We start from the raw sequence: 27,969 nt of genomic DNA, 5'->3' as shown, positions 1-27,969 counted from the left end.
TCGACTTTGTGCACATAGCTGGTTCAGAAAATCCAATGCCATTCAAATACAAGTAACAAAAAGGCAAATCATATGCATACCACAGGTACATCAATTTAAAAACTGGGGCGAAAATAAGGAAGATGAAAGAAAAACTTTTTAACAAAGAAGTCATAGGGAAAAAAATGTTGCCCCTGGATCATAAGAAATTGCTGGGCAAATATCTTGCAATAGATTTTTAAAACCAAATGAAGCAATTCGTCTATGAAGTAAAACTACAAAGCACAAATAATTCAGAGAGTAGAAGGCAAGAAAACAGGAGGAACTGAAATGTGAGCTCGCAGAACTCATAAAAGGGGGAAAACAAAGTAATCGAAGATGGAAATGGAATGTGAGCAAGGAAGAAGAGACTGCAGAAAACAGTAAGGGACAGAGAAGGTAGCAATGAGAAAAGCATTCAAAATGAAGTGTAAATAAAGAGTTTTAAAACATTAGAGAGAAAGTAATAGGTAGAGAAGTCACATAAAGGAGAGCCTACTCATGCAGAACTGGAATTCCGGAAGAATGAAACAGAACAATGGATCAGAACAAATCCTTAACGATATAACTCAAGAAAACTTTTCCAAAACCAAAGTAGAGTCAAATCTGATTAGTGTAAGACTACAGCATACACACACACACACACACACACACACACACACACACACACCCCAGGAAGACAGGCCAACACTGAGATGGACCCTGATAAAGTTATTAAACTTTATCCTAGGACCTAATACAGCTTTTGGCATGTGACAAGTGCTTAATAAATATTCACTGAGAGACTGACAAAACAGCTTTTTCTCCACAATCCCGTTTCTGCCACATCTCCTCTGTTCCTGGGATGTGATATGGTAAGAAATCACTTCTAAAAACAATACTGAAAAACTCTAAGATCTTTAAAACATTCTCTCACCTATTTACTAAGATAGGAAAGATTAAAACTGCATTTTAGAAAGATTTTTAGAAAGGACTGATATAAAAATCTTTTCTGATTAACTATATATTCACTATAAATTCTGGAAATATTCTGTCTCATATACATTGAGTTTCAGCAAAATTTTATTATATATTTCTATAAGCCATTTGTCACACAGAGACAAAAAAAGGATAAAATCAGAAAGTTTTTTACTTACTTTGGATGTTCAAACTTGTCTATCAGATCAACTTTTTCCACCAGGTCTCCTCCAATTGTTCGTACTAAATCATAGAAATCGTTTTCTGTGTAACTCTCAGAGGGCAACCAGAATGAGATGTCATTTATCACAGCAGGGTATTTGCTAAGAGGCTAACAAAACAAGAGAAGAAAAGATAGATTGATTTGTTAGTTGGATGAGAGAATGTTTAAATTTTTCATGGAAAGTTACACTTGGCTAATTAGAAAATGCTGGTAAAACATTATTTCAGCACTTGAATTTTCAGGAACAAAATGAACTTAAAAGATAAGCCAATATTCAAAATTAGCAAATTCCATTATGAATGTTACAGATTCTTATCACATTCATGTGTAACACTACCATATATTATATTTATATAACCATTAATGTACAATTTAGTATAAAGCAATTTGGATATATCATACTTCAGTTTTTTCATTTGAATACTAGAAGAGAAAAAGTTCAAATTTAATTAACAAGCGATTCATTAACTTCCTGTGATATTTTCAGGAAGTCATTTTAATAGAGAAGTAAGTAAAGGCTTGTCAAAATTGATATTTTTCAATTAGTAATGTCATTATTTGTTAGTATTTCTAATTATTAAAATAAAGGACTGGGATGATAAGTAGCCACTTAGGGAGTTATTTTTCAAATTATGGCTCTAAGGATGGACAAACACAAATGTAGCCAATTCCCACACTTTATCCCATTTTCCCCAGTTTATTCGAGCTTATCATTATATTGGATAGACACTTAAAATTAGATACTTTTAAAAGTTACTGCCTTTGTTTACGTGGCTTATATACATATAAATATATATATAATAAATGTTTGTCTGTAAGTTACTGCCACAGTAAAAAATGTTTCATTATATAACTATGAAGTCCTCAGGGGATATGTGCTAAAGTATAAATAAATCTGGCAGAAGAGCAAATTTATAAACTGGTTTACACCAAACCTGATATCACTATAAACCCTTTGGTGAATCACTGATAAGAAAAAGTGTAACTTTTCAAATGACAAAACCTCCGAAGAACCAAATACACAAAAAATGATTATTCAACTTGAAATATCAATAAAGTTGTCAGACAAATGCATCGGTTCAAAACACACATTTCAAATGAACATAATAAAGCTACCATCTAAAGTGCTTCTGACAAAATACCATGGCTCCTGAAAAATATGTTTGGTTTTCTCTCCTACAGTAAAGTCAAGATCCTGTGATAAATCATTCATGGGTTAATATAACAACACATACGGGAGTATGGTGGTTACACCAGTTGCTTTTCCCTTGGACAACATCCTTTCGCCACTTCAGGAACATGGAAATTTAGGGAGATTGGATAAAAGGCTGGGATTGCAAAGAATTCGCATGTAATGCCGTCTTTAGGTGACCCAAGCTGAGATACCACTGAGCTCTGATGACAGACATGGGAGGTGCCCAACTGAGCATTTGTGTCCGCAACCCATTGACAACAGTAAACACGATAATAACAAAATAATGCTGTCAGCCAGAATAGAGGTCCCCAAGACATTAAAAAATGAATTTTACAGTAAATTACAGTTTTAAAAACCAGGGAGAAAAGCCCAGACTGTTGCATTGCGAACTAGTTCAAGCTAACAAATTATATATAACAAGTTTAAAGTAATGGTTTATCTAAAGGAAGCATTCACTATACTAACTGGTATGTGTCAGATATGGGATACCTACTAGAGACTTCTGCTTTTTTGAGGGGGAAAATAAAGGTTTGTTTTGAAAGGATAACTACAGATCTATAGCTACTGGAATGTAGGCTTTCTGATGCTTAGCCAGAGGTGGTATTAAAAACTATCCAGTGGCTTCCCATTGATCTTAGGATAAGTCCCCAATTCTTGAAAAGTTCTAGCTCTTTCTGTTGTCCAGGCTCACACCGCCTGGCTATTTGGTTTCTTGAACACACTTCGCTGCTTCCTCCAGATACTGTTTTCTGCCCTCCCTACTCTACCTCTGCTCCTTAGCTACCACGTTCACCTCTAACCCTCACAGACTCCAGTAGTCCCTTGTTATGGCAGCCTATACTTCTCTTTCATAATACCTTTCATTATTGTAATTGTTTGTGTAATTACTTACTTAATGTCTGTCTTTCCAGTATATTTCAATTTTTGAGGGTGGGGTGTGTATCTTTTTTTTTTAACCTCCAAATCTCTATTACCCTGCACAGTCCCCATGACATTGTAGGCATTCATCAAGAGCGCATGACAACGCTACCTTGTGTGAGCAATGGCTTCGTTACAGTGAATCAATTTAGCTGTTCTTTCTTCTCTAACCAGACCAGCTAATGGACATGGCAGGTAAATAAGGCATAGAGACTTGCCTCCATCCCTGGCTATGCTGTGATAGGGAGATAGTGAGCACGTGGAATGACAAAGAAGAGGTGCACAGGCAAAGTGATTTGGTAGGGACTTGATAATCCACAATCACAGAACAAGATAATTTTAGAATTAGAAAAAAAACCTGTTAACCTAAATAAAGAGGTAAACTGAGGCAAGCTCGAATTATCAGAAACTGAGTTTATTCACGAAAAGCAGAGGAAATGCAATTCGGAAAATGCATGCTGCAGGAAAGTCCGTTGAGGGCTTGGGGCAGCTGTATTAATGGGAACGAGTGCCCAGAGAAGGCAGGCCAGCCAGAGTTCAAGCAGTGAGTTCACTGGCTGGAGGATGGTGAAAGATTCTTAGCAGATGTTCATTGGTCAGGAGATGAGTCTCAGCCCACTGTAAATCAGGCATTTATAGGGAATCAGTCTCTCCATTTTCAAGTTCCATTATTCTGAGGGAGCATGCGGGAGATTCTCTGTTTCATATCTTCCGGTTCCATTTTCGACTGAAATCCCTTCACAGCCCTTAAATAGCATTTGGTATTATTTTTGTTTTCTCATTTCTTTTCTTGATCTAGATGAGCAATGTCTATTTTATTAGTTTTAGCAAATAACCATGAATTGATTTGTTCTTTTGAGATCATCTCTATAATTCTCGTGGTGGTTTTTTTTTTTTTTTTTTTTTAGAATTGAAGAGGTGATCAAAACTACAGTTATAGTAGAGAATTTAAAAGTCAAAATATATATGAACAATTTAGTAACAATGAGTTTGAAAATTTTGATTAAATGATAATTTTCACTTAAGACAAAATTTAAACTGATTGACACTGTACCAAATTGAATTATCAGTCAAATCTCACACCAAAAGTGTTAGACTCAGATAGTTCATAGTATAACTTTTATCAAATATTTCAGGTGAAGCAGTATCTTTAACACACTATTTCATGAAATAGAAAAGGAGAGAAAAATCAACTAATTTTGTGAGTTTATAAACTTTAAGCCAGAGCTGGATAATCACAGAATAATTTAAAAAAAATTGTAGACCAATTTCACCTTACAACCTACATAAAAATCCTAAATGTAACTTCGGCAAATATAATTCAACAGCATATTAACGTAAGAACACAAAATGACCAAGTAGGGTTTATCCCAGAATAACGGGAATGCTTTGAAACCAAAAGCAATCTACTAATCAACATATAAAGAAAAAAAATCATGTTTTTTTCAGAGACAGGAAGTATTTGATAAATATAATACTTATTCATTATAAGAAAAAAGAGTTTTTTTGGCCAACTATAAATAGAAGGCAGCATCCTTCCTTCCAAGATATTTATTGAAAACCTATAGCAAACATACTAAAGTTAAAATTTTTTAGAAGTATTCGAAATAAAGTCAAGAACAACATAAGGATACCCTCTCTCACCCTTGCTCTGTCACATTATAAATCCTAACCCAAGGCAGGAAATAGGAAAAGCTATTGGAATGGAATAAGGCAAAATTTGTGATCCTCATGTGAATCTTCCTTACTAACTATATGACTTGGACCAACTGCTTAATCTCTGTTTTCAGTTTCCTCATCTGAAAAATGGAGGATTATTAGTATTTACCTCATATAATAATTGCTATTTCATATATATCATTATACACACAATATACAAGAGTTAACGTGAACGAATTAGAGGTACATATATCACTATGGTTGAAATACAAAAAAGTATATGTTGAGTTTTTAAAAAAATATAAGTTGTATTAAGATGTATTCACTATACAAAGTTTAAAAACAGGTATGGCAATAATACATATGTATAAATAAACTGTATTGAAACAGATGTGGGAAGGCTATACTGGACTTCAAAACAATGATTAACTCTGGGGAAGGAAGGAAAATATTCAAGAAGGAATTTTGCCTTTATCTTTAAGATGCAAAAGAGTTAAGGTTCAACCGTGAATTCTGAAGCAAATGCACTGAGCTCTGCATGGCTTGGGGTGTAGGCGGGTGGCACACCCCAGTTAAGCGAGGTCAGCCCAACTCAGACTTTATTCCCTTCATGAACACTGATGCTAAACACCCTTGTAATCCCCGCTTATCAGAGAGTAGCAAAAAATGCCACCTGCAAACATGTCACTTTGGTATAAGGTTTACTTTGAGCTCAAAGCAACTGAAAAGAAGCTGAGACAAGAAAAGCTCTCAGCTCCGGGGCCAACACAACACAGGCACACAGTTTGCCTAAGAGCAGGACAAAAAACTTGCAAAGGTGCCTCATCTCCCCTCTCCAATCACTGGAGTCAAGCTGGACCCTTATCAGCCCAGAGATTACACCAGAAGGATCTACTTATCAAACTTGACTAACGGCCCCATATAACTTCCTTTAGTTTCCCATGTATTTATTTACCTTTCCACAATTGGCCCAGAACCAGACTCGAGATCCTTTTTCTTTGCCTTGTTACTTCTCTAAAAATTTATTGCTCTTTTGCTAAGCTGCTATATAAGCCCAATTACCAACCAAGCCTTTGAGTTACTCCTCTCTTATAATCTGTGTGTTTCATGCATGATGCACAAGTTAATAAGGTTGTTTGCTCTAATCTGTCTTTTGCGGCAGAGCACCAGATGACACCTAGAAGGGTAGAAAGAAAAATATCTTTTCCTTCCCCTGCAGTATCCTTACATTTGTTGCATTTTGGCTACCTCTAATGGGGTTGGAATAATATCCTTACTTTATTAGGTTGAGCTAATCCTGGGAATCCATAAATGTTTTTCACAGTTTGCCCTTTTGAAAACCTCTTATTTCTGCCAATTATTGACAATTCCAACCCAAGAATTGTTTTTATGTCCTGTTTGGGGTTGAGGAACAGAACAATCATGGAGTTATGTGCCACCCTAACTCCAAGTCCTCTGACTGTATTGAGTGCCCCTCATAGGTTCATGTCCCTGTCATTATGTCCTTCAGGATTGGGATTAATGTCTGGTTTACCTGTGTAGCCCAGCAGCCCTACAGTAACCGGCTAAATAAATGTCGGTCAAACTCATGTTGAACTGACTTAGCTTAATTTCTTAATTTCCCAAATTTTCCAGGATAGTTTGGATTTTTAAAATAATAATTATGATTCCAAAAAGGACAATTCTCCATGCCATCTGGGTCACATGAATTTGGTTTCTGAAGCTGTTTTCTTCTCTTTTTCTTTTCTTTGAAATAGTTTTGCTTGTTAAATTTTACACCCATGTCCCTTTACTCTCCCCAGTGCCCCCACTTCCCTTTAAAAGGCGCACTCACGTCTTCGGACCCAAGTCTCCAGACTTGCAGGTGAGAACGTTGGCAGCTGAAGTGCCAGAGTCCAGGTAATTAACAAGAGACAGATGAAAGTGGGGTGCATTTCTCCCCTGTTCCAATTAATTTCTTTTATCTTCATTATCTTTCTTCTTGCTTATTTGGTTTTATTCTGTTCTTTCCCCAGCTTACTTAAGTGAAAAAAATAACTCATGTATTTTGGGGCTTTCTTAGTTTTGAGTAAAAGCCTTTAAGGCTATTAATGTTCCTCTAAATACCTCTTTAGATATATTCCACAAACTATGTCTTTCCCTATATTTTCTCCTTTCTTGTATTCTATTGGATTGGTTAATTTTTAAAAATATCCTAATATTTTTCCTTCTTCTTTAAAAAGCTGTAAATTGTATGTCTATTCTCTCTCTTTTTTTAAAGATTTTATTTAATTTGAGGAGGGAGCATGAGCAAGGGGTAGGGGCAGAGGGAGAGGGAGGAACAGACTCCTGGCTGGACAGAGAGTCCAACATGGAGCTCAATCCCAGGACCCTGGGAACATGACCTCAGCTGAAGGCAGACACTTAACTGACTGAACCACCCAGGTGCCCCTGTATGTCTATTCTTTAATACACATACACACATATCCTTTAATAAACTGATCTAAAGCTTAAATTTATTTAGGATCTCTATTCTGTCTTAAATCAGACAGAAACCTTAGTTTTTTTTAAAAGGCTCTTCTCCCCAACTATTAGATTTTTATCCTTTGAAAAGCACACACAAAATAATAAGTTATTTAAGACAATGATTAATTTAAGCTAAAAAAATGTTTTTAATTTTATATTTGTCCTCTTTGTTGGGAGACAATTGTCCATGGAATTTCCACACAACCTGTAACTGCTTGTGTCAACAAACACACTTGGAAGACAGAGGTAGTTTCTCCCTTGGGGGCAAGAGCAGATTTGTTTTTTTTTTTCACCAGGATAATAAAGATAATGTCTTCCTCAGGGGCATAGGTACGGCAGGCTGGCTCACAGCCTCTCCGAAGGAATGGAAGCAAAGCGAGCCAACAAACATAATCCAAGAACGAAAAGATTGCAGAGCTGCACAGCTCGGTGGTTTTCAGCTGTGCTCTAAGGCCAGTGTGGGAGTAGAAGCCGCCTGAGCGGCTCGGCATCGCCCCTCTGGGGCTTAGGGGTTTTAGGAGAAGCGATGTGAACAGGAAGCCCATGCTGCCTCTGTGCTGTCACAGTCCTTCGTCTCTGACCCAGGAGTCTCTCCAGCAGCCATGAGACTGGCAGACACCTTGTGACCTTGCAAGCAGGGGGAAATCATAGGCCTTTCATAGTTTTTGACAGCCTTCCTTCCTGCTCACTTTTGTTCTTGCACATGAACATCCTTTAATCGTCTCTTCCGAGAAAGGCGGTGGGAGGCAAACTCTCAGTCTTTACATGTCTGAAACCCCTCATACAAATAATTTAGCAGGGCACAGGATTGTAGGTTTATAATTGTCTCTACTTGGCACTTTGAAAATATTTCTCTAGACTTATTATGCTGATGACAAGTCTGCTGTCAGTCAGTGATGTTTCTTCCTAAGGAATCTGTCTTTTCTTCCTGGCAGATGTGAAGAGTTTTATCTTTATCCTAGAGGCTCTGCAGTTCGATTCCAATCAGGCCTGGTCTGCTTTTATCTCCATTTATTCTGCTCAGTACTCAGAGTGTGCCTGCAATCGGAGGGCTCGTGTTTTGTGCCACTTCGGAAAAATTCTGGCCACTCCTGTGCCATTCTTTTCATTCTCTTCTGGAACTGCAATAACACATACTGTGGAGCTTCTTTATCTTCTCTTAACTCAATTCAGGTTTTTAATCTTTATGTACTCGTGCTTGGTGAGTTCTTTAGTAATAGCTTAATTTCTTAATTCTCTTCTCAACGCAGTCTAGTCTTATCTGTTTTTTTCTTCTTTATTTCAATGCATCTTTTATTCATTTCTGATATTTCTAATTGTTTCTTTTTCATATCGATTTACACTCTATTTCTGCCTGGTTTTGCCCCTTATTCAGAATTTCCTGTTCTTCTCCTTTTGTATTTTTTTAATGGGTATTATCCTCCATTGATGTCTCTAAGGATGTTAGGCAGTCTTTTTTTTAAAGAACACTTTTTGATTTTACTTTACTCTCCAGTGAATTCAGATTCTAGTTGTTGATTTGGTTGGCTGACACTCTGAGGTCAGAGTTCTTTATGTGGTTTGGAATTTGTCTGTGCAGACCCATCTTGTACGGGAGACAATCACTAACGTCCTCTCTCTAAACCCCTCCTTAGTTAGAGATTTTTATGGTTCCTGTACTTGTATTCCTAGCCCAGAATCAAATTGGTAGTGCTGTCTGGGTTCCCACCCAAAAGTGAGATTGCTGATGAAGCCATGGGGGGGGACTTATCTCAGTTCCTGATAAAGAGGCCATGTCTCAAAATAGACACCTGGATCAATGGAACAGAACATAAAGCCCAGAAGCAATCCCATGCTTATATGGTCACTTAATTTTTGGTAAAGGAGGCAAGAATATACAATGGGAAAAAGACGGTCTCCTCAAAAAATGGTGATGGAAAACTGGACAGCTACATGCAAAATAATGAAACTGCACCACTGTCTTACAACAAACACAAAAATAAACTCAAAATGGATTAAGGATCTTGGAGACCTGAAACCATAAAAATCCTAAAAGAGAGCACAGGCAGTAATTTCTCTGACATCAGCCATTGCAACATCTTTCTAGATAAGTCTCCTAAGGCAAGGGAAACAAAATCAAAAATAACCTATTGGAAGTATAACAAAATAAAAAGCTTCTGCATAGCAAAGGAAACAATCAACAAAAGTAAAAGACAACCTACTGCATGAAAGAAGATATTTGCAAATGACGTATCTGATAAAGGGTTAGTATCTAAAATATATAAAGAACTTGTATAACTCAACACCCCAAAACCAAATAATCCAATTTAAAAATGGGCAGAAACTGATGGCTAACAGACACAGGAAAAGATGCTCAACACCACTCATCATCAGGGAAATGCAAATCAAAGGCACAATGAGATACCACCTCACACTTATCAGAATGGCTAAAATCAAAAATTCAAGAAACAACAGCTGTTGGTGAGGATGTGGAGAAAAAAAGAGTCCTCATACACTGTTGATGGGAATGCTGGTGCAGCCGCTATGGAAAACAGTACGGAGATTCCTCAAAAAATTAAAAATAGAATTATCATATGATCCAGTAATTGTACTACTTGATATTTGCCCAAAGAATAAGAAAACACTAATTCAAAACGATATATTCACCCCTATGTTTACTGCAGCATTATTTACAATAGCCAAATATGGAAGGAACCCTGTCCATCAATTGATGAATGAACAAAGAAGTGGTATATATACAGTGAAATATTACTCAGCCACAAAAAGTCTGAAATCTTGCCATTTGCAACAGCATGGATGGATCTAGAGGGTATAATGCGAAGTGAAATAAGTCAAAGAAAGACTAATATCGTATGATTTCACTCATATGTGGAATTTAAGAAACAAACAAACAAAAACAAACAAAAGAAGATACAGAAACCCAGACTCTTAACTCTAGAGAACAAACTGCTGGTTCCCAGAGGGGAAGTGGGTACAGGGATGGGTCAAGTAGGTGATGGGGATTAAGAGCACACTTATCATGATGAGCACTGAGTCATGTATAGAATTGTTGAATCTGTGTCTTATACACCTGAAACTAACATAACACTGCATGTTAAGTACACTGGAATTAAAAATTAAAATAAAAGAGGCCATGTCTCTGTCCTGCTCTCCTCTCCCTAGGATCAAAGCTTCACTTAAGCTACAGGGCTACAGGTCATGGCGGCGGCAATTTGCAGCACTGATAATTGCCTCCTTTCTAGAGTAGGAGAGCACAACCGCCGCCTGACCCTATTTTCTTCCAGCAGAGTGTACACTCTGGCCCAGCACATTATGCACAGCTCTTTCAGTCCTGATGCTCTGCCAGAGCCAAACCACTGGTTTCCCGTCCTTGCTTGTGAACCTGGAGTGCACAGCGTCTTCATTCTCACTTTTCCACTTTGTGTTTGTCTCTTGTCCACAGACATATATTTTTTGTAGGGGGAAAAGGCAAAGGCATGGTCCTGCCTTTTTCATGTTCTCTTTTTAGATTGTTATCTATCACGGCTGTGTGTGTGACGCAGGTAAAGAGCAGTCCACAGAGCAACACCAGGTTGACTCTGCATTTCCTTACACAATGGTTCTTCACTCTGTATGGGAGAGGACACAGACCTCTCGGAGAATATGAAGATGCAAATCTTTGTTCCCGGAACATATTTTCACAAACGCAGATTTTTGCATAAGCTTCTAGGGTTCACAAACCCAGTAAAAGTCCTTCAAGGTGTCAGATAGGGATCCCATCTTTGACCCATACTCAAAATCGTGTCATGAGTTCAAATACAGACAACTGAAATTATTGTATGAAGAGAAGTGAAAAATACCAAATATATACCAAAATATCACATGGTAATAACTACCATATGATGTATATACACATAAGTATGTATAGTTTGCATTCCTATACATTGTAAGGAACGTATACTTTATGATAATAAAGACACATATGAGGTCATCATTGTCTTGTAGTAGCTACTAGGAATGTAGACATATTTATAGAAATAAAAAAGTCTGCTTTTTACAGGCTGGACAAAGAAACTCCTTACTGAAACTCAGCACAACTCTGAAGGGCCATCCTCATTCCAGAGCTGCCTACGGGTGGGCTGAGGCCTTTGCTGTCAATACGTCACAGCCCTCGTGATGTCCTTCTTCCCTTGGCCAGTCCTGCTTCCGTCCCTTCCCTTCCACAGGGGTCGATCCTCATAGAACCTAATAAAAAGCTTCCAGCTTGCTGACTTCTGTCTTAGAGGATGCCTTCTGGGGGACCCTGACTCGTGACTCCTAGACATCAACAAAACCAGGTGACAAAAGAATTTGGTGAGTCTAGGGGGACAGCAAGCGTCAAGGAACATACACTCAGAGTGAGGCAGATCTGGATTGGAATTTGGGTCCCTACTACCCCGTGGAAGTGCCCTGACAAACCTGAGTGTTAGGCACACAGACAAAGACGTGAACCACAGCCCCAGGTGCATCTTGGCAGGGTGCTTCGTGATCCTCCCAGAGAGGATCGCCAGGAGGCTGTCTCCTATTCACCCTTTCATCCCCCTGGAGGCTATCAGGAGGCAGCTTCTCATTACCACCCCGGTTCTGAAGAGGTATGAGGCTTCCTGCCTTTGCTTTCCTCATGAGAGGCACAGGATATACAACCTCTTAGCTGGAGTCTAGAACTGGCTCCTCAGAACGGGGTCCTTCACAACTTGTGTTATAATCATCCACTCGTTACAGACTGAATTAGGTTGGAGTCCTAAACCCAAATAGCTCAGAATGTAACCTTACTTGGAGAAAGAGGAGTCTTTACAGAGATAATCAAGCTAAAATGAGGTCATTAGGGCGGGCCCTAATCCAGTATGACTGGTGTCCTTATATAAAGGGGAACTGGGGCACAGTGACAGACTACAGGGAGATCACCATGTGAGGATGATTCCAGAGAGGGGTGCTGCTTCGACGAGACAAAGAATGACCAAGATGGCCAGCAAACTGCAGAAGCTAGGGGGGAGGCTGGAACAGATTCTTCCTCACAGTCCTCAGAAGGAACCGACCCTTCTGGCACCTTAATTTCAGATTTCCAGGCTCCAGGACTGTGAGACAACAGAAGCCCCCCAGTCTGTGGCACCTTGTCATAGCAGCTCCAGGACACCAATACAACCCCTTTAGTATTCATGTCATCCTTTTTTGGTGTGTGGGAGAGGGACCACAGGGAGCTGGCTACAGTCTATGTGAGTAACAAACCATCTAAAATCTAGAGGTGGCTCCCTGCAGCTAACCAGCCAAATCAGCAGGCCTGGGCCTCGCCTGGTGTGTTCACAGGCCTGAGAAAACTTACATCACAGTTTCTCCATCTATAGAATGGAGACAGCACCTACCTCAGCAAACTGTAGTGCAAATGACATGACATTCACAAAGCACCCACTTAAGTCATTTTCAAGCCAAAACAATGACTTGGATAGTTCAACAGATGCACAGTTTTGACCACTGTCCGTGACACCTGGTTATAAATCATACACTTGCCAAAGTGACTGGGGTGGGGGCGGGGGTCTAACTGAGTTTGGGTTTCACAGTACTACTCCATCCTCACTGGCCCCTTGCTCCAGGCTCACCTCCATATTTAAAATCCAAATGTCCCCATGTACCTTCCAAGGTTAAGATCCTTAAAGGCTCCCTTCTTACCATCCCATGATAAAATCAAAGTTCTTTAGGCCCTCTGTCCCTGTTCATAAATGTTCTCAAGGAAGATAATCTTAACTTCCAGTTGGTAACACAACATGATACTTTGATTCCAGTTTGCTGTGTTTCTACCTCAGAATCTTCCTCTTAACTGCTCTTCTCCCATTCAGTGATACTAAAGCAGGATAACAGATCATCGTTCCCCACTACGCACGTTTTCTATACTCGTCTATCATTATTAACTCAACCCCTGTCTTCTTCCCTCTAGGCAAAGCTATGACATTTTCTTTTTCTTTTTCTGGTTTAGTAATTATTTTGACAGTCCCTTGAACGGGGGAGGGTCTGTTTCTTCGAGAGTTCTGGAACTGTCAAGGTGACATGTAGTCCACTTTTAACCAGGCTGACTTTAGGCAAAGGATTACTTTGCAGTTCTTCCAGGCAGTGTTTCTCTTTCTAGATCAGAACACACAGTCCCTTGGTTTTTACCATAATTATATTATTAACGGCTACCATTGGTGGGGTGCTGTGTGCCAAAGACTGTGCTGGGCACTTTCTGTGCATCCGCTCGTTAGCGCACGGCACAGTCCTGTGGGATGGACCCTACTCCTCTTCCCACCATGTCCATGTGGGTGGCTTGCAAACCGTGGCTTGCAGACTTTGGCTCATTTGCCCAAGGTCAAACAGTGGGAAGCGGCAGAGCCAAGATCAAATGCAGGGCAGGTGGTGCTCCTAACACCTATGCTTTAAGGCCTCCCATTTAAATCTATGGGCTCACAGAAAATGGCTCCGTTTCTAGTACTGTTTCCACAAGTAGCCCATGCAGTCTAATTAATAATTATGTAAATAAGAACAAGTCTAACATTTATCCCTATGGTGCCTTCCATGACATTTCCTTTTCGAATGATTCATTGAGCTTTCAGATTAATTATCTTGATTTATAAGTACTTCTAGACTGTTTACAGCCCGTGTGATTGTGTTCTTATCTAAATTAACTTAAAAATCAGTCTTACCTATAAAAACAGTGCACACTATCAATTACTTTGTTTTTGCATTCCACTGTTTCACAGCCCCTGCTTTAATTCCCTCTATTCATTTTGTAATTAAAAAAAAACCTGTTTATCAAATCTGGCTGGCAGGTGCGGCACTTCACAAATTCAGGTTGTTCTAACTCATGATTCCATGCTGCCTTGATGTTTACAGATTTTTTCACTTTGTTCCAATATTCTGTTTTTATTCTTACTTAATTTCTGAGTGCCGGGAGCATAGCGTGTCGGTCAGAGGTAAGCACAACTCCTACTCAGGCAACTTTTATCCTGTGACTTCACCCAGAAACTATATGAGAACCAGCAAGTTCGAAGTATTCTTTCAAACTTTCAGTTTCTCATATCTGTTCTTAATTTTTTTTAAAGATTTTATTTATTTATTTGACACAGGGAGGGAGCAGCAGAGGAAGAGGGAGAGGCAGGCTCTCCACTGAGCAGGGAGCCTGACGTGGGACTCGATCCCAGGACCCCGGGATCATGATCTGAGCTGAAGGCAGATGCTTAACTGACTGAGCCACCCAGGCACCCTTTGTTTTTAATTTGTTTTTATTTGTACCTTTGTGATTTTATAAAATTTAAAAAATGCCAATAGTAAACTGCATTGCTGTGTAATCATGAAAATACAAGGGTTTTTTGTTTGTTTTGTTTTGAAAATACAAGGTATTTTAAATGGCAAAAAAAAAAAAGAATTTCAGTTCTGGCTGAAGATTCACAGAAAACAAAGAATTTCCATAATGAAATTGTGGGGACCACTCATTTCAGGGCAACCTTCTACTGAATTAATGTCCCATGTTTCTACACCATGGTCCCCCTCAACTATCTACTGGACTCCTTCAGAGCAGAAACAAAATTTCGAATCCTTTTGAATCCTCTCAAATTTACTTTAGAGTTCTAGACGTCTTAATTATTTAAAACAAATCGTGTGCATGTGAAAAACAAAGATGAGTTTGCTACTGCTGTTAAGCCAGGTTGGGGAGTGGAGAGCTGGGGCCCCACATTCTGTGTGGGGCCCTAAGGATCCCAAGCAAGGTCTCAGGGCCCTGCCGGAATGTAATGGCTTCTAACTTAAGAAACAAAAGAAAAAAGTAAGCCTCAGAAATCTCTGTTTAAATAAAATATCATAGGAGCTTCTAGTGAAAAAAGGAATTGCAGGGGAGTGGGAGCCTGCAGCCCAGACCACCAGCTTAGAGTCCTGGCGGAGAACCACACACACAGAATACAAATGGGAAGATGTTCCAAAATTGATTGTGGAGAGGGTCGCACATCTCTGCGAATATGCTAAAGACCACGATCACACAACTTAAATGGGTGAATTGTGCGGTATGTGGACCATATCTCAATAGAGGTATGAAAACAGTAAGTGACTAAATAAACTTAACTGATCAAAGAAATAAGCGTTCTAGAAATGGAGAGCTTCTATTTTGTATTTAGTCTCTTCACCTCATCTTCAGAACTTATCAAAGACTTCATCTCTGCACTCATATTTTCAGGTGAGATAATTAAACCTTTCTTTTTTTTTAAGATTTTATTTATTTATTTGTCAGAGAGAGAGAGAGAGAGAGCAAGTACAGGCAGGGAGAGAGGCAGAGGGAGAAGCAGGCTCCCCACCGAGCAGAGAGCCCAACACGGGACTTGATCCCAGGACCCTGGGATCATGACCTGAGCCGAAGGCAGACGCTTAACTGACTGAGCCACCCAGGTGCCCCAAGATAATTAAACCTTTCTGAAGCAAGCATTACTTCTGTACTCTGGGCTTTCCTCTCCAGGGTAAAATGTTTGTCAAAGTTTTGCCCAATTGTTTAAATCTCCCAATAAATGCCTGGTCTGTATCTTCACAGCTTTGTACAATCACTATAGTTTAAGTGAGGTCACACCTAGCTTTTTGATCATTTTTCCCAGTAAATCATGTTTACTGAGAGACAGATATTTCCCTTCCTTAAGCCTCAAGCAAGTGAACGGGGGCCCCATTTTATCCCACCTCGTTCTCCTGCCTCCTGGGAAAAATACAAAATGGGAAACTGGGTTTGTTCATCTCCGACCCCAAATGTAACCTCAATTAGAACACGGACTCTGTGAGGGCAATCGCAGTTTCTTCTTCATTCTATGTCACCTCAATCTGTACCAGACCCCCCACTCTGCCAGGGATTGCACACACTGGGAGGTAAACCCCAGGGCCAGCCAGAAAAAGTAACTTGAACTTGCCGGACGTGGACCATATCTCACAGAGCTGGCCTTCGGACTATTTCCAAGGGAAAACAGGCAAAACAAAAATTAACCTCAAGAACTTTAGACGTTTGATTTCAATGGCTCGTTCAAAACTGGAGTAAAGACCAAACTTGAGACTCTCACCGACAAAAGGCCTTTTATGGAGCAGACTCTCTTGGATTTGACCTTCTTCCTTGCTTTCTCACCCCACTTTCTTCCCCCACAACCCTGTCTACAGGTCCTTTTAGGCCAGATCCTTTTAGGTGTTTTAGGCCATCAAGATGTCTTGATACTATGTCTTAATATTTCTTCTTGACTCCCATAATGCCCCCAAATTAACACTGTCTCAACTGTTTTACAGCAACAGACCCCAGCGAACAGATAGCCATCCCCGTGTCTCAAGTTGTGTTCTTACCCCTTTTGGTAACAGAAATGTCTAGGGGAGGTGGGTTAGGCTAATTACTTCTGAAAAAACATTTACTGATTTGTTATTTCTAGAATAGAATCTAATACCAACTCTCTGCCATAGGGTAGAAATGGATAGGGGAACAAAAAGTTGTGACCATCGAAATTCTTAAAACATCGTAGCTGCTCTGGGCAAGGACAGGGGTGGCTGGGGGATGGAATGAAACGGGGAGGAAAACATGAGATGCAAGGTGCTGGTGACATTCACTATGGTGGGGTGCTGACTCCATCGGTACCCACGGTACTCTCCTACTTCACAACTTAAACACATTATTTTTCAAATATCCAAATACTAGATTTAAAAAATTAAAGGAAAAAAGGATATCAATGCTTAGTCATTTACCTACAGAAATTATGTAATGGAAGGAAACATTGGCCACAGATTATGCATTCACATGTGAAAAAGAAATGGTTTTTTCCATATTTAAAAATAAAATTCCAGCTGTTAGTATTGGACTCTATTTCAAAGAAAACAACGAGTTCAGCTTCCCCACATGAGAGACAAATGTGAAGCATTATTTTCTTTTGTACCAAATCCGAACGAGTCTAGCAGAGTCCACAACAAAAGTTCACAGAGGGCAGATGTGATACGTTAGTTGAAAGTACATGGAATGTGAGTATGGGGTTCCCATCAAGAGACTCCCCTCACTCAGGTGAGAGCCAAAGAATTTACATGTAATCGGGGACAGAGAACAAGACAACTTCACCAGGCTGCTCAGACACTGTCCCCGCCACCAAGGAGCTCCCAGCCAATACGGGAAGAAGGCCATCAGAAGTGGGACAAGCAAAATGTGGTTTGTGTGGTGGAGCAGACGGAAGACTCCCTTGTGGTGCCGGAGGCACAGCCATCTTTGTAAATATGGTCAAAAGCCTGAATGGGGGTCATTAGAATACTTCTCTCTCTTCCTGAGAGAAAAACACCTCTTCCATCCATTAAGTGAAAGTCTCGGTAAGATAAGTTCATTAAAATACTAAACCAGGGAGTGCATCTGAAGAAGTTTTGGGCCATCTGTCGTGTCAAAAGCCCATGCTGACAGGGAGAGAAAGGTGATGAGTAACGACTTTCTGGAGAAGATGCTGCCAGAACAGGCACACACAGCCCAGGGGCAGCAAGACCAGACTTCCGCTTCTCTCTGGCCGTGGACAAACTGCCAAGCTCTCTGGGCCCAAATTTCCTCATCTGCCAAAGAATGCACTCAGCGCTCCCCACCCTGAGGTCTATCAAGACTGTCCCACAGGATGTCACAAGAGGCACCCCAAAGAACCTGGGCCATTGTCAAGTGCCTCTGAGAAATGCTGGGAAAACCCACCCTTCCTCCTCTTCAGAGGCCTATGTCTTCTGAAACTGTAAACCCGAAGGAGCAAGTGAGCCCAGATTTTCGAGTCCACAAATCATGCATGCCATGCCACCCTGCCAGAAGAGAAAGGGCAGGGGCATTCGCCAAACATATCCGTGTCCTCGCTTCCGGGATGGCTCAGTGGTGCCTCCACCCACATCACAATCCCTGCCGCTCAAAATGACCCTGGCTTGCTTGCCACTTTAAACAAAACTTTAGAGTTGGAAAATAAGCTTTTCAGACTTGCATCAAATAAACCTTATGCCATGTCACAGAGGCTACAAGCAAGCAACATTGTCACTCAAAGAGGTAATATTCCAAGCGCATTAATGATTAAATTTCCCCATTGCAAAATGAACCAGAATGTTTCTGTACACAGGGTAGGACACGAAGGCAACTTTTGCGATTTCTCCTTTTCTCCAAAATGATCACATCTGCTGGTTACCTGTACGTGACCCAAGGTTTTCACTTCCAGGTACCCATCCTCACAGTAGGGTAAGGCACGGGGTTGTCCAGGTTGTACAGATGGGGAAATGGGAGAGCAGAGACTGCTGTGCTCAAGGGTGCACAGGTAATGAGTGGAGAGGGGGGTCTGAACACAGGTGCACAGGGCCCCCAAATCGCCAATTCATCCGTGATATCACACCACAGCCAGCGAAGGGCCCCTCCTCCTGAAGGCCTCCCTGAATGTGAAGGACAACGGTCACATTGCCTCTGCTCCTCTCCTCATCCTTTTTGAGCTCCAGCACATCCTTCAGCCCCAGGAGACTCCTTGGTAAAACAGGAATGATATCCTTACCTCACTGAATGATTATGAAGATTAAATGGGTTAATATATATTAAAAACCCTTATAAATTACAAAACCCCATATAAGGTAAGGTATGATTAACTATCCCTTTGTTTTTGTTTTATAAGTTTAAAAAAAAAAAAACCCCATCAGATTCACCACATAATAATGGCTACCGTTTAGTTGGCGCCTACCATATACCAGGCACTGTTACCTTACTTCATCTTCAAACAGAGCCTGGAGGGAGGTCGCTCAGCCGGTACAACTCTGCTCTTCCACTTACTGGTTTTTGTGACGTTGGGCAGTTCCTTTATCTTTCCATCTGCAAAACAAGGATCCTGCCCGTAGCCCCTCATCTGGTTGCTTCCAGGATCCGAGGCATCAGTGTACGTAAAGCACATACTAACCACTAGATGTTTAGTGCCTCATTTCTTGTCCGTTTGTACAGGGCTGAACCATGCCTGAACTCAGATCCCGCCGTTTCTACTACCTCTTCACGCTGTGGCACTTCCCATGCTCTGTAATCCGGGAAGGGTTTACATATCTCTCTGCGTTACTGGATTAAAAGGGTCTCAAAGGGCAGGGGCCACATTTGCTCCCTCTTCACCTGAAGCATGGTGCCTGGCCCACAATGGAAATAACTAACATGTATGGGGCTGAATTAGAAAGCCTGGCCGCTCTTCCCCGGGGTTGCGGGTTTCACCAACCTTGATCTGCTGTGGCCCCAGGACATGTGGCTCTTGGGGAGGGGAAGTAGGAAAAGGGGGAGAAGGGTCCTGTGAGAAACGCTGACAGAGAAAAGGACAAATGATCGGGAGGTGGGGCTGAGACAGCACTTCCCCTCAGGTACATGCATCAAAGATCAGGGCGTAGACCCCTTTTGGTGGAGGCATAAGGGGATTATAAACTGAAAACACCAAAGTACAGGGGCCCCTTTAGACTTTTGTTCTGGAGAGCTAAAGGGTCAAAAGTGGAGCGGCCAGGAGCAAGCAAGAACAGGACGCTCAAGACTTTTGAGTTTAATTAAGGCTCAGAGTGATGAGGGAGAAAGACCCCCTTAGGCTAACAAAGCCGCTCACCTACCTCCCAGGCCAGTTACTAAGCTCCTACCTCCCAGCTCCAAACCCACTGCCCCACTCTGCTGTGTGAGGATGGGCTGGGCTCTGCATACCGCGACTCTGGAGGGAGGTGGAAGGGAGGAGGGAGGTGGAAGGGAGGAGGGAGGAGGGCCTGGCTTCTCCTGCTGGCCCCCTACTTTCAGGGCCCCAGCAACACCGCTTGGGCACCCCCAGGAAGCCACTTTTGACCATATAGCAGCCAAACCCACTGTGCAGCCTTTCCAACTCCTGCAGAACCAGCTTCATTGGACCCTCCTCAGAGGTGGGTCCTAGCCCCTCCTCTGGACTCAGAGACGGCTGCTCTTCTTCCTCCTCAGAGGTCCAGGTCTTAGCTTTCAGGGACCACGTTTTTAAATTTTATTAATTCCAACTTCTTTTGTTTTCTCAGCCTTAGAGGGGGTAGCTGCTCCCTGTGATTGCTACCTCTGTGAAACTTTAGTGTTCTCCTTTTGACTTTTAGTTATCTCCCTCAAAGGCTAATGTTTCTTTAGATTATTTACAATAAAAAAAAAAAAAACAAAAACAGACTGGTGTGGTTTCTGTCTCCTGCCTAAACCCTGACTGATAATACCAAGTAAGGAAGGGAGAAAGAAATTTACCACGAGTCTGTGGTCCCTGATATCGCGCCAGATTCTAATCAACTACAAAAATAAGATCCAGAATAACCATTCGCAACATAAGTCTAAACAAAGAAATGAAAACCGAAAAGGTACTGAAAGTAGCTCAGAGAACAACAAAGTTGCTTCTTGAAGCACAGATCCTCTGCTCATCTGGGGACACATCAAAGGTACCAACTAGATCCTCTTTTCTAATAATCCACAAAGAACCACTTGCCATGTACTACACCCCGGACTCAAGTACCTCCATCCCTGCAAAGAAAAAAGATCACCAGACTTATGATCCTTCAAGTTTCTTCTCATTCCTTTATCAAATATAACTCAGTCATGTCAGACGAGAACCAAGCAAGAAGCATGGGGGGCGGGGGGGACAGTCCATGGGAAGAAGCATCCAGAGGGGTTAAGGCCTCCAGGCTGATGGAACAGGGCTGGGGGGATCTATGCCACTGCAGTCTGGCATGGGGCAATGACTCCTTTCCAGAATCATCAGTCAGGGGTTTAGCCACAGCTTGTCCAGCCACCTACTACCCATCAGTAACGGTGTTTCCTTCAAATGGTTTACAACGCTTTCCTGTTGCCCTCACTTGACAGGTGATATGGAGACAGTCTTTGTTCCTACAGAAAGTGCGAAGAACCTGAATCTGACAAACCAGATAGGAGGTAATTTCTCCTTGGCAGGGTTTTTCAAGGTTCTGAATTTCTTTATCTGTTTATTTTTTGGAAAGAAAGGCTGAGAAAGGTGGGGGTAAGCGAAGAATCCTGGCTCCTCGGTTCAGTCGGAGGGCTGTATCGTCCCTGAAATGTGAGAATGACTATATGGCTGGGCACGAGGAGCTCCCTGGGTCTGGCAGGGTGTGGGCAGAGGCCGGGGAGGGCCGGAGGTGCGGCTCCCGCACGGGGCGCTATAGCAGTGAACCGTCCAAGAGAAAGAGCAGAAGAGTGAGCTGTAAAACCTTGAACTTCCTTTGAGCTGATACACTTGTGACTTGCTCACTGTCGGGGGGATTCCGTCTGTGCTGTCTGCCCCTCCTCGCTGGTTGTCTGTGTGCTGCTAATGAACCAGAACCATGTCAGTGTTCAGGAAGGCTTTGGTCGGCTCACCCTTTCTCTGATTGTGACAAGGAGGTAAGGCAGACAGCAGAGGCGGGAGGAGGGAAAGGGCTGGCCGGAGGATTTGGGGGCTGAGGCAGACTGGGGAAGAGTGTGTCATCACTAAAGAGGCTGGGCCACGAGCAGTGCCGTGAGCAGGAGCACCGCCCTGCGCGGGTGTCACAGACGGTCCCTCAAGCTGTCTGCCCCTGTACCTGCCTCGGCTCCTGTCTGGGCCCCTCCCACCTCCGGGCCCGGTGCTGGCAGGCAGGGAGTGAAGGACACAAAGCAGGATACGCTGACATCGGGGACATTCTTTTTGGCTACTGACTGTGGGTGGCTGAAATAGGGGATCCCTTCGGTGACTGACAAGACGCCCTCTGAGCTCTGCGGCAGAGGCACTAGATCAACCCAATAAACTAAGCGTCTGTGTGGAGGCCGAGTGTATTTTAGGGCAGGCAGGTTGGTGGATTTTCCACTGTTAGATCTCACCACTGTTTTCAACCATTTGAGAAATCTTACAAGTGATAGTAGAGGTTGGATCTCTTAAAGATTCGAGCCAATCAAAACACAAATGGCACGTTTCGGAAAGGCTAAGGAAGGGACACAAGAATATACACAAACAATGAATCATAGAACACTACATCAAAACCTAATGATGTAATGTATGGTGATTAACATAACATAATAAAAATAAATAAATAAAAGCTATTCGATATTAGAAAAAAAAAGAACATGAATGTCTCCAAAATGCATTGTCTGCAGACACTTGGGCATTGAGCAGCCTACCGTTGTCAGTCTTTCTTTTTTTTCTTCATTCACTCACTCAACGAATATTTACTGAACACTATGTGCAAAGAAACATGAAAGGCACACAATAGACATTAAGGTGAGGAAAATATTTTTTTCCCAAGACATCTGCAAGCTGATAGGGGTGGTCAGTATGGGTTACTAGAAATATTTAATTTAAATCTCAGGTAGGTGAGTTTCAGGACTGGGGTACAAACACATGGGAAGCCAATAAGCCATCATTCTCTGCTGGGATGTTCATGAAGGGAGGGGCTGTCTGAGCCTGAGGGGTGGGCAGTGGCACAAGTGGGAGAGAGCAGGGGGTCTTCAGGGCACGAGAAAAACGTCTTCAGCAAAGACATCCTGTTAGCGACATCCAGGAGATAATATCTGAAGTTCTGTGGAGTTCCAAAGGCTGAGAAAGAGCTGAAGTACATTTGGTGTGTTGAACCTGACTCTCCCTCAGGACATGCACGTGGACAAGGCTAGCAGGCCATGCGACTGCCTGTCACGAGGAAGAGTGGAGGCTTCACGGAAGCAGAAGGCATATCTCGGGTGTCTGTGGTCTTCCCCTCCCCCCCAGTTCCTAACTGAGGAGTTGCTCAGAGAAGTTGATGTAACTTGTAGCTGTAACATACGGTTTCTTGTCATGTGCTACCACTCCCTAATGCAAGACATTGACCACACAGTCTAGGGTCACTCAGTCCCTGCGCTTCACTCCTTCCTACTGCTGTGTGGCCATAGCTCTTTCTCCGACTCTTAGCTATCTATATTTCATTTAAGGGTATTTTCCCTGAAATTCCAGGAAATTAATGTATAGTTTAGTTTAAATGGGTAAGAAGGTGAAGTTTTCTTTATCTGAGTTTCACTGGCACCAACACCAGGGTTTCCCTGTCTGTTCCCAAAGTTTCACTGAGCAGAAATCCGGTTCTGTTGTGAAATTGTAACATTACATTTGTACTAGTTCTCTTAGATCTATATACTTTTTTAATATGTGGCTGATTTGGATAATTTAATGACCCCAGAATAAATTTTCCAAAGCTGATCTTGATGACTAGTTACTGATTTCTCATGGCTAATCCAATTCCCCAGGCATTTCACTCAATGCCTACAATACACAAGACAGCTGTTAAGAAATTTAAAATGAGTTAAGACAGACACTCTTCACATGATCTTAAAATTTAGTGAAAGAGAAAGGTCTAGAAATGTTCATAACAGATATTCTAGGCTATGTACAAAAGCGAAGCAAAACCTCTCCCCCCACCCTCAAAAAATCAAAGTGCTGACCAGGTCGGTACAACTTACAAAGCTATACTTCTACTGACTAATCTGTCGGAACAGGTGCTACACATATGGGGCTTAGGGGTAAAAAAGGAATGTGAGTGGTGTGTCAGTTTCCTCTCCAATGTAAATTTCTATCAGCAGATTGCATGCTGGGAATATCATCTCAGAGGTGGGGATGGAGCTGATGAAGACTGGCACTCCCAGCCTGTCCCTTATCAACCAATGCACATTTCTGTGCTGGATGACACTGGGGTACGATCCGTGGCGAGGACTGCCCAGGCGGACGCTGGCCATGACATCATGACCCATGGAGCACATGCTCTGGCCCAGCTGCCTGAGCCCCTAACCAACAGAATCTACACTTCTCAGGGGAGGCCTGACTTGGGTCTCTTCCAGGAGCTCTCCGGAGGGTTCTGATGAAACAGAGCAGCCCACTCACGGCCTCTCGCACTCCGTGGAAAGACACTGGTCACACATGCACTACTCTCCACTATCCCATCTGCCCACACTGAGACCCAATTCAGTAGCTCTGTCAACCGTAAATATATGTACATCCGAGCACTTACTATGTGTCAGCATAGGTACTGAGCTGAGGACCTTTCATACATTTTGACATTTAATCTTCAAAAACAAACTTATGAGGTAATTACTATTGGTTTCCCAGTTTACAGATGGAGAAACTGTGACTTACAGAAGTTAAGTGACCTGTGGAAAGTCAGAGGGCTATTTAGGGCGGAGTCGGCTCTTGAATCTGATCGGCTTGGCATCAAAGTTTGTGCATCTAGCCACTAAGACACAGCAGCTCATTTATATGCATGAGCTACTCAGTTTTTAGAATGTGTTCTGCATCTACGTACAAAAGGCTATTTGATACATATTCATCCATAAAATGGAGAAAAAATATCTACTTGAAGTGATTTACTGAAAGGATATATATTCAGCATCTATGTTCATAAAAGACTTCTGCTGATGCTGTGTGCCCAGGCTCAGTGTCTGGAATCTTAAGAGGATACCACTAGTGTTCCCAGGGATGGCATGCTCCATCGTGCTTCGTCTGACCCCTCAGGAGCCACCGCAGGAGCACGGCTGCAGTCCAGCCCATCCGCGGAGGTGACCACATGCAGCCCACCAATTGAGCCGACTCGAGTGAAGCGACAGGACTTCCTGTTTTCAAAATAAAGGACGATTCTTACATTGCTCTGGAGAAGACTACTGCTAAAGCCAAACTAGTCTCGTGAGTTCATTCCTCTGATCAGCATGTATTGCACTCTTGCCAGATGAATAGTAATCCCACTATTAATAAGAGTCAATATTTCCGGAGTTCTGACTATGTGCCAGACACTGGCCCTGGTGGTTTCCATGAGTCCTCACACCAACTCTTCATTATGATGAGAAGGCTGAAGCGCACAGAGGCTAAGAAGCTTGCCCAGGATTACAGTTATAGAACTAGTATGTGATTCTACATGATCTAGAACTATCTAACTAGAGTTAGTGAGCCAGGCAAGCTGGCTTCACCTCTTGGGCTCATTACCACCCTCTTACTATTTATCAGGCACTGTGACAGGCACAGATTATAAAGGTGTATAAGATACAGCACCTCTGGAAATGGAGAAACACGCCAGTCAAACAGAGATAAGCCAGTAAGAGCCAGTTTTCCAGGTAGGTTTAAAGGACTAACATTTTGAAGATTAACCTAAAACTGTCAAGAGAAACTATCTAGAAAGGTTCAATCTGATAAGAGTATTAACTCCTAGAAAACGGTCCCCTTAGGAGCTGCTCAGCCCTGCCGAAGGTGTGAATATGGAGAAAGGCAGAGGGCAAGAGGCCGATGCGACTCTGACTCTGACCCGGGAAGGTTTTCACAGGCTGCTGCAGGGCTCACAGTGCAGGGTCCCCCGGAGGAATTATGTGGAAATGAACCTACCGAGCCTGGAATCTAGTGGGCAGTCATGAATGAATGGTGATACTGGGCAGAGAGGACTCAGAGGAAAGACGGTCCCATGACAATGAGAGAACCAGTAGGCGGGACCAAGGGGACCCATTAGCTTAACTAAAAAAAAGGTTTCCCTCCTCTAGGAGAAGGGCAGATGTCAGGCCCAAGGTACAAGGTGGGAAAGATGGCAGGGGAGGGAGGAGGCAGCACCTGCAAGTTTGCTTTTAAGGCAGAGGTTGCAAAACCCGCAACTCAAGGACCAAACATATGTTGTTTTGTATTTTTGATCTGAACACTTTGTCTACGTTAAAAAAAAATCAGGAAATTTTACATCATCTGGATTTCTAACTTATCTCTTACAAATTAGAAGATGTGGCAACACGAGGCTTGGACCCCCTTTTGAAGAGGCTGGCAAGCCCTGCCACCTGCCCCTTACCTTGTGCCCATCCCCACCTAGCCCCATGCGCACATGCGAGCTGCTGACGGGCAGTTCGGATAGTAAGACCAGGCGGTAACAAGACCGCCCTGGGAAGAATTCAGGGTCACACTTCACAGTAAGGGGAGAACTTAATCATGAAGAGACCTGGCAGTTGTCTCGATGGGGGAATAAAAGACTGGAGAGGACCACTGGTCAATAAGTGCTTCCAGCCCATCCCCCACCCCACCCCCGTCCTGGACCTACCATCTCCAAAAGCAGAGTTTTACACGCCTCTAACCGTGTTCGTACATAATTCACATGCACTACCTCATCTAACAATATGTATTAAAAACATATGTTATCTCATTTAAAAACCCTATGAGATAAATACTATTGCCCCTTTTTAAAAAATGAGAGTATCAAGTAATTAGCTCAAGGTCACATAACTGAGGTTTGAACATGGGCAGTCCGCCGACAAAGCTCATGAACTTGAAGGACTCCGGGCGTTAGAAGAATACTAATAGGTGCTTTCCTTAAAAGGGTTCCATGGTCAAAAGAGCTTGGGAAATGATAGCTTTAGGTTTCTTACTGTAAGACTTCCCAGAACTCTTAAAACAATACTGGGCTTTGTGAACCTCCAAGTAAGGGAAGCCATGTTTAGTTATAAAATAATCCGTTCGCAAGGAACACGGTCTGGGTTATGTTGTAGTGGACACGACAGGTTCTGGAGCCACATGAGTGAAACCTCATAATAATGTCTCACCTTTTCCTCACTAACCTGAAATCTCCTCAATTGAGAATACATCTTGTTGCTTTTATTCTATTAATCTGCACTCTATTAAAAACCATTCTAACACATCTATAACGGGAAGACAATAAAAAATAACCTTACACATACAGGATATTTTGACACTTACTGTTTTACTTCAGTTCTGCCTTTGTGGAATAGAAACCACTGTACTCCCATTGATTTATTTATTTTTGAGAGAGAGAGAGAGAGAGAGAGAGTGAGCATGGCAGGGAGGGGCAGAAGGAGGAGGAGAGAAGCAGACTCCTCACTGACTGGGGAGTCCCCTGCAGGGTTGGATCTCATGACCCTGAGATCATGATCTGAGCCAAAATCTAGAGTCAGACACTTAACCGACTGAGCCACCCAGGCGCCCCCAATGCATTCCCATTTAAAAGATGATGAAAATGAAGCCCAAAGAGGACAAGTGAATTGACAACAGTCAAAAGGGTTATCAAGAAAGTGCCTGTTACCCCGTTCTTCCACTGAAGCACATCAGAAAGTACTGCCAGATGTTAATGGCCTCATTAAATATTGCGTTTTTATACTAAATGCATTTTGTTTTCTTATTTATCAGTCATTTTCACATTAGTTATCTAGTTAAGTCATACAGCTCCCAGTTAGCCACACATTTTGATTAACCCCATTCCTCACCGTGGTGGTTTACAGAGAATATATTATGACAAGGCCTCTAAATAACGTGGCTTAGTCATATTATGACTACTAGGACTTTAATATATCAAGGAGCCAATCCTAAAGACCAGTTGCCTTTAAAAATGAAATATGGAAGGTTATTTTTATTCTACAAAAAAGTAAATATTTATTTCCCCCACAAATCTAAAAATCTCTACACCAATGTTTTGCTATGAAAAAGAATAAGAGAAGAAGGGTATTACAATAATAAAAATAATGCGTTTTTCTTCTCTCTGCTGTCTCTTGTCA

At 42.1% G+C, this 27,969-nt stretch overlaps 1 protein-coding gene across 9 annotated transcripts in view; it reads right to left on the bottom strand.

Annotated features, from left to right (window-relative positions):
* FARS2 (phenylalanyl-tRNA synthetase 2, mitochondrial) overlaps positions 1–27,969 on the bottom strand; it is a 536,237-nt gene that overhangs the window by 142,483 nt on the left and 365,785 nt on the right. For all 9 annotated transcript variants that reach the window (XM_025891117.2, XM_025891118.2, XM_073877541.1 and 6 more), the window contains one exon: positions 1,155–1,306. In XM_025891117.2, the coding sequence (XP_025746902.2) occupies positions 1,155–1,306 (152 nt within the window). The remainder of the gene's footprint in view (positions 1–1,154; positions 1,307–27,969) is intronic.

Source organism: Callorhinus ursinus, unplaced genomic scaffold (assembly GCF_003265705.2).
Source record: "Callorhinus ursinus isolate GAN/ISIS: 27379988/994484 unplaced genomic scaffold, GSC_fseal_2.0 scaffold26, whole genome shotgun sequence".
In the NCBI taxonomy this organism is placed as follows: Eukaryota; Metazoa; Chordata; class Mammalia; order Carnivora; family Otariidae; genus Callorhinus; species Callorhinus ursinus.
The sequence above is the reverse complement of the archived record's forward strand: the minus strand, read 5'-3'. Positions and strand labels throughout refer to the sequence as shown.